The 8,066-nt window shown below is 36.1% G+C and overlaps 1 protein-coding gene across 1 annotated transcript in view; it reads right to left on the bottom strand.

The window, feature by feature from the left end:
• The window catches only part of DOCK7 (dedicator of cytokinesis 7), a 166,078-nt gene that overhangs the window by 35,409 nt on the left and 122,603 nt on the right, over positions 1-8,066 (bottom strand). Inside the window, 3 exon segments of the mRNA XM_006773220.2 lie at positions 1,586-1,720; positions 2,769-2,865; positions 5,512-5,608. Coding sequence (XP_006773283.1) covers positions 1,586-1,720; positions 2,769-2,865; positions 5,512-5,608 — 329 coding nt within the window.

An 8,066-nucleotide genomic window follows, 5' to 3' on the forward strand; every position in this document is an offset into this window, starting at 1 on the left:
GTGACGGGGTGGGCCCGCAACCTCCCCATCGACCCTGCTCTTGAGTGTGACAGGAGGGGGTGCCCCAACCCCCCAATAGGCCCTACCCTGAGCGTGACTGAGGGTGGCATCGCAACATCCCGATCCGCCCTGCTCTGTGCATGACAGGGGGCGGTGCCCCAACTCCCCAATCGGCCTGCTCTGAGCCCGACCAGGGGCTGCACCTAGGGATTGGGCCTGCCCTCTGCCACCCGGGAGCAGGCCTAAGCCAGGAGGGCGTTATCTCCCAAGGGGTCCCAGACTGCGAGAGGGCACAGGCCGGGCTGAGGGACCCCCTGCTCCCTGAGTGCACAAATATTTGTGCACCGGGCCTCTAGTATATATATATATATAAAGGCTAATATGCAAAGTGTCCCCTCATGAGTTTGACTGACCAGCAGTTTGATTGCTCGCTATGACATGCGCTGAACACCAGAGGGTAGCGTGGAACGAAGGAAGGCCCCAGCTAGCAGGACTCTACCCATGCATGGATTTCATGCACTGGGCCTCTAGTGGTTAATAATGTGGACCAGAGTCAGACAGACTGGGTTTGAATACTAACTATGGCACTGACTAGCTAGTAGCAGTGTGACCTTGGACAAGTTTTCTCATCCATAAAATGAGCCTAATAATCTTATCTACATGGGGTTGTATGACTATCTTATATCAGGTAATGTCCATACAACACTTGGTATAGTAACAAACATGTATAATTCTGTAATATGTTTTTATTATTACAAAATAGTACTATAAGTTATTTTCACTGGTTAAGTTTCAACAACAGCTCTGTATTCCATCTTATAAGATGTATAAAATGCAATAGCTACCTTTGAATATGATCTCACTTACTTGTGGAATCTAATGAACAAAAAGAATTGACCAAAAAATAAGACCTAAGCATGGAGGAATAGACTGACATAACTCGATGTGGGGTTGAGGGGTCGAGAAGAGATAAACCAAAGAACTTATATACTTATATGTATAGCCCATGGACATGGGCAATAGGGTGGTGAAGATCTGGGAGTGTTAGGGAGGAGCTGAGAGGAGGGAAGTAAGGATGGGGCGAATGGGAGATATCTGTAATACTATAAAAAAAAGAAATAGCTACCTTTGAGATTTAAGAATATAGAAATTTTTAGGAGGAAACGAAAGTAAAAAATAAATATTTGAAGTCATTGAACAAACAAATGTACTTTATTTTCCATTCACCATATTTTAAGTTAATTTAAATTGAATGGACTGAACTACTTATTCACTGAATTCTTGATTTATCAAGTTAATACAGAACAGGCAGAACAAGAAATAAGGAAAGCCCCAAATTTAAAATTAGCTATTAATTTTAGGCCTTTCTCCACATCAAAACTATTTTTTTAAGCCAGAAACTGGTTAAAGGTGATCCAAATAAGAATTCCTAAAGGCAAATAATAAAAGAGAGACAAAGAAGAATCAAGGGTCTTGGGCTTCTATAAAAACTTTAAATATAAATACATTAACCAATGAACATGTCAAGTGATTTTAGACAATGTTAATAAAGTCGAATAAGACTGAAGGAACAAAATTAACCTACCTTTGAAACCAGGGCCCTCTGAGTAGCAAAACAGTGTTGTAGATAAACTGCACTTTGGTTACAAGCCATACTATGTAGTAGCACTTTTAGCACCCCACCAAGGATGCTCTCTTTGGATTCTGTTACAGAAACTGTCTGCAATTTAAAGATAGATAAATAAAAAAGAGATGTATTTGCAATTTGGTTAAGGAGACAGAATATGTATACACAAACAAATATTGTTTTCTTTGTGTTTTTTTTTTTAAATATATTTTATTGAGTTTTTACAGAGAGGAAAGGAGAGAGATAGAGAGTCAGAAACATCGATGAGAGAGAAACATCGACCAGCTGCCTCCGGCACACTCCCCACTGGGGATGTGCCCGCAACCCAGGTACATGCCCCTGACCGGAATCGAACCTGGGACCCTTCAGTCCGCAGGCCGATGCTCTATCCACTGAGCCAAACCGGTTTCGGCAACAAATATTGTTTTTAAAATAGGAAAATGATAATATAAGATCTAGGACAGTGATGGCGAACCTATGACACGTGTGTCAGAGGTGACGCGTGAACTCATTTTTTTGGTTGATTTTTCTTTGTTAAATGGCATTTAAATATATAAAATAAATATCAACAATATCTTTGTTTTACTATGGTTGCAAAGATAAAAAAATTTCTATATGTGACACGGCACCAGAGTTAAGTTAGGGTTTTTCAAAATGCTGACATGCTGAGCTCAAAAGGTTCGCCATCACTGATCTAGGAGGACTTAAAAAAAAAGGAGCTTACTGGGATTTGGATAAAAGAAAAAAGGGAAAAACAGAATGGGCAGGATTTAAATGAAGCGGGCAGGGAGAGCCAGGATGTAACTTTTAGGAACTACTTATATTTTAAATGTAATTATATGGTTCAATAAATACTTTTTCCCTAAGCCCAATTTACCAAATCTATACTTTTTTTTTCTTTTAGATATATTTTTATTGATTTCAGAGAGGAAGGGAGGAGATAGAAACATCAATGATGAGAATCTTTGATCAGCTGCCTCCTGCACGCCCCCTACTGGAGATCGAGCCTGTACCCGGCAAGTGCCCTTGACCAGAATCGAACCCAGGACCCTTCAGTCCACAGGCTGACACTCTATCCATTGAGCAAAACCAGCGAGGGAACCAAATCTATACTTTAAATTCCTCTTCTTTGTGTTCTTACCTGGACAACAATCTCTAGTGTATCCAAAATGATTAGGTTTGCTTCAGTAGCCAGATTTCCATCAATCAGTGCTTCATGTTCAATCTCTGCTCTTGACCTAATGCAAAATAGTATAAGAAATTATATTTATGTTAAAAAGAAACAAAACAATAGATCCACAATTCAAAAAAGGACTTAAAGATTCATAGAAAAACGAAACAAAACTTGGAACCACTTTTCAGTATTTGCCTGAATTGAAAATTATAAGAGAATAAGGGAAAAGACAGTATTTTACATATTAATGTTTTGTATTACCCTACATTTTGTTGACCATTCCTATACACATTTTATCACGATGCCACTGAAAGCAGAAATACTTAGCTTCCAGAGATAATAGCAAACACAGGTGTTTTATTCTGTGTGGAATAGACACTAGGTGGTGCTATGTGGGCTTGCATTTAGGGCTGCTTCATGTAGCATTATTCAAAATGTTAAAGGATAAATGTACTTTTCCCCCCTAAAGTTTCAAAAAATTTTAAATTTTGATGCAGAAAATAAATTAACTCTTCAATGAAACTCTGGATGGAATCACGCATTAGAAATAAAAGATCTGATGCCAATCAAGTCCTTTACTTGACTATCCAATATACACAAAAGTATTATTTAATAAAAATATAAATTTAAAAAGAACTATAGATGATTTATGGGTAAAGTTGAGATTTGTTTTTAGTAGCAATAAATATATAGGAATTATATATTACATCTAAATAGACAAAACAATACACAAATCAAAGCAAAAATGCAAGGACATACTAAATGCTAACTTACTGAAGTTCTTAGATGTTTAAGTCTCTGAATCTTTATTACTACCATTAAAGAGAAAAGTTCATGAGTTTACATTTTACAAATTAAAGAGAAAATACAGCATAGTTAGAATTAAATTGAAAGAGAAAATAATGCATTGTTCAAACTTAAAATCCAGAAAGACTTCTGTACAGAAACATGACAAAAATATGGTTTAGCCCTAGCTGGTTTGGCTCAGTGGATAGAGCGCTGGTGTGTGGACTGAAGGGTCCCATGTTCGATTCCAGTCAAGGGCATTTGACCGGGTTGGTGGCCTATCCCCAGTAGGGGGCACGCAGGAGGCAGCCGATCAATGATTCTCTATTATCATTGATGTTTCTATCTCTCTCTCTCCCTCACTTTTCCTCTCTGAAATCAATAAAAATATATTTTAAAAAATATATATGGTTTAAACAAAAAGAATCAGGAAGACACTAAAAAACAGCTTCCCTAGAACACGGCAAGATAAGCAGAAAGGACATTATACAAATGCAGAAATAAAGCAATATATGCTGACTGCTTTGTGAATTCCACAACACATATGGAAAAGTAATCAAAGAAATGGACTTAGGCAGACAAAGAAGAGAGAAAAATGAACACTCTAAGCTCAAAAATTTTAGCATATTAATTTTATACTCACTATCTGCTTTGGTCTGAATATTTGTGTCCCCACTACACTCTTATGTTGAAAATCTAATGCCCAAGGTAATGGTATATGGAGGTGAGGCAAAGGTCATGAGGGGAAGAGGTCTTGGGAATAGGATTAGTGCTTTTATAAAAGAGGCCCTGGGGAATCTGTTTGCCTTTCCACCACATGAGGACATAGCGAGAGAGAAGTCTGTAACCTGGGAGAGGGTCAGACACCAAATCTGCTGGTGCCATGATCTTGGACTTCCCAGTTCCCAGAACTGTGAGAAATAAATTTCTGTTGTTTATAAGTGACCCAGCAAATGGTATTTTGTTATAGCAGCCTAAAGAGACTAAGAATTTCTGATAATTCCAGACTCTCATCTATATGGTACTGAGTCAGCTGTTACTGTTTTTTCTCTACTGGCTTGCATAGGGCCTTGCTTTCTGTGTTTTATGAGTTCACTGCTGTGAACTAGTATTTCTGGAAGTTTATTTGTAAGAATCCTCTAACTCTTGGGCTGAAGATGGTTTCGGATAGAGTGACCAATCATCTTGGTTTGCTTTAGGACAGAACTGAGGGGTTCCCTGGGATATGAAACATTCAGTGCTAAAAATTAGGAGTACTAGGCAAACCTGAATGAGCTGGTCACCATATCCTAAAGTTTTTGGGCCAGTCAAGCTACTTGAGGGCTAACTTGTAATTACAAATTGTCAAGAGAAAGTATTTAGCCCCTTAATTCAATGCCAAGTTTCAAGCCACACAATTTTACCTGCAGTCACCTAGGCAGTGAGAAGGGTTCATTTCTAGTTCTCTTTACACTGACGGTGTAGTCCTTTAGGCTCCTGGACTCATGGTAGTGCATTTTCGGTTGTTTGTTACCTGGCTTGCCTCCATGCTAGAACCAGAAGACTCAGAGTGTTTTGTCTTCCTTTAATTGTATTTTAGGTTCTAAGAGGGCCAATAATAGTTTTCTAATTTTTGGTAATGCTTGAAATATTTAGGTAAGTGTGACACCCAAAATATATTCTAAAATAGTTGTAGAATGCAACTTTCAAAGGGGAAAATGGGGTAACATTTAAAATATATAACATTATGCGTTACTGTACCACATTAAAAATTCTTGCCCCAAATCTGTTTAAATCTTTAATTTAAAAATTAAGTACAATAATTTTTTCTCCTAAGATTTGAATGCCTAACATATACATAAATAACATTAAAATTAGCCATTTTTCCTTTTGCATCTGAAATTCAACAAGCCTAGCATTAGCATAAGATAGAAGGTTATATTACTTGTCGAGTTTCTCAGTGTTTTGCCGCCAATGAGTCATATCCTTTCTCCACCTGAGATTTTCTTGGCTGCCAAAGGCACTTCCAGATGGGCTTCTCTCTGTCAAGTACATTTCAAAACCATTTTTAAAGATGTCATTTCAACTGGACCACTTATGTGTATACTTGCAAACATTTAAGAAATACTGCACAATGTTAATAATTTTATACACAGCCATTTTATCCTCAATAACAATGTAAAAACCAGACAATAGTGCTTTTTATTCAAAGCTTTCGTAACAGTTACAGAAGAAATATGTTTGCTACATGTATTACAAAAACAATAACAACAACACCCTTTTAAATAAGCACATTTTCTAATACTGATTTTCTCAAAATCTTAACCATGGCTTCTATGGCTCAAGATGATTTAACCTTATTTCCTACCATTATTCCTCTTGCTTGCACCACTACAGTTATATATGTATATTATACATATAATATATATTTGTATAATATATATAGTGTGTGTGTGTGTGTGTGTGTGTGTGTGTGTTGCATTCTGAATATACGCTCCTGATTTAGAACCTGTCTAAGGGTTATTTTTCCTTCTGCCAGATTGTTCGTCCCAAATTTTCACTGGCCAATCATTCCTTACCTCCACAGAAAGGCCTTTCCCAACTCTCCAACTTCTTTTCCTCTTAATCTGCTTTACTTTTCTCCATAGCACTTACAAATACAAGACTATAAACTACTAAGAACAAAGATTGTTTACTTATCCAGCACTTAATGTCTGAGGCTGACAAAGTTTCTGGCACATTGTCAGTGCTCAATAAGTTTTTGTTTGATAAAGAAAGAAAATAAGGATAATTCCTAGAGTAATTACCTCTTTTGGACAATGGAAAGCAGAGCAAGAGAAAAACGGGCTTTCTCCCAAAAGGTTTCTAGGATGGAAGGTGGACTGAATCGCATAGACTCTTTTAAGGGGCAGGAGCAATAGAACTGATTTATACAAATCCAGCAGAAGTGGAGAAGGCACTGGGAATTGTGCAGAAATATAAAAATACTTAAAAAATAGAATGCCATGATTTTAGGCTTTCAATGAGAAGCTAATGCTCCTTTTTGAAATACATGAGACCTTAAATTGGTTGGAAAGATGGAAAGAAAAATGAAAGTCAAAATTCAGAGTTCAAATACTAATTTAAAAAATACTGAGAAAAAAAATGTAATTTGCCACACAATAAAGGACATGTCTGGGTATTTCTTCTGCTTTCTCTCCCTTCCCGTCTTTCTTTCCTTCTCTACTTACCTCTTTTTAATTTTAAAATTTCTATCTTTAAGAAATTTAAAAAAAGAAAACAAGAATGATATGCCTATATTAAGATAGTTAACTAAATAAATATGTAGTCTATTTACATTTTTATCATAAACTTTTTTTCATGAAACTGTTTTATCTCCTTAGTTAAGAATGTCTATCATTAGATAACCTAGCTTAAATGTCAAAATGCAAATAAGAATTACAAAGGCCTAATTTTTTAAAAACAAGAAGTTCAATTCTTTTTTTAAATTGAGATATAATTGACATATAACATTAGTTTCGAGCCAGCAACCGAGTTACGTGCCCTTGACCAAAATTGAACCCGGGACCCTTCAGTCTGCAAGTCAATGCTCTATACCCTGAGCCAAACTGGCTAGGGCTATTTGTTTTAAATTCCACAAACAGAGCTTCAGTTCTTAATTCAAACAATGATAGCTGTCTTAAGGCCACAGGTTTAAAAATGTAACATATTTTTGTGATAGTTTGGATAATTTAAAAGGTAGTGTAACTAACTTTGTAGAGACCATATGTGTAAACATTTCATCAATTCTAAAGTTGTGTAAACATTTCACAAATTGGAGGAACAAGAAAGGAAATGTGTAAACATTTCATAAATTGTAACATATTGTTAATAGTTTCACCTTTCCAACAATAAACTTCAGAAAGAGCTGTAGTATAATATGAAGAACACTAAACTGGAAGTCAAAAGATCCTGCTTCTGTCACTTAGTTTATGATCTAAGGCAAGTTATTTATCTCTATGAGTTTTATTTTCTTCATCTTAAAGATGAGGATAATATACATTAGATTTTGGTAATAAATAACCTACTTGAAAGTTAATTTTCATGTTTCTAGAAGATTGTTTTACATAATAAATGAATTAAAAAAATACATAGGTACATTTTGAATTGTATATAACTACAGTGAAAAAATCGGTGCTCTATTAATTCCATTAGAGGCAAAGACTTTATCTTATTCACTATTAAATTCCAAACATACATAGCATATAAAGAATATTTAAGTTCACTTAAATAAATGATCACCATGGTAACAGCATTTTGGAAAACAATAAATAATCTATCTACACTAATAAAAGAGAAAAATGGTAATTGGCGTACGACGCTACCCTTTTCATTGGCTAATCAGGGCTATATGCAAATTAACTGCCAACTCAGATGGCAGTTAACTGCCACAAAGATGGCGGTTAATTTGCATATGTAGGCACAATGCAGGGAGGCGAAAGGGAAAGCAGGAAGAAGCCC

Source organism: Myotis davidii, unplaced genomic scaffold, assembly GCF_000327345.1.
Source record: "Myotis davidii unplaced genomic scaffold, ASM32734v1 scaffold205, whole genome shotgun sequence".
NCBI lineage: Eukaryota > Metazoa > Chordata > Mammalia > Chiroptera > Vespertilionidae > Myotis > Myotis davidii.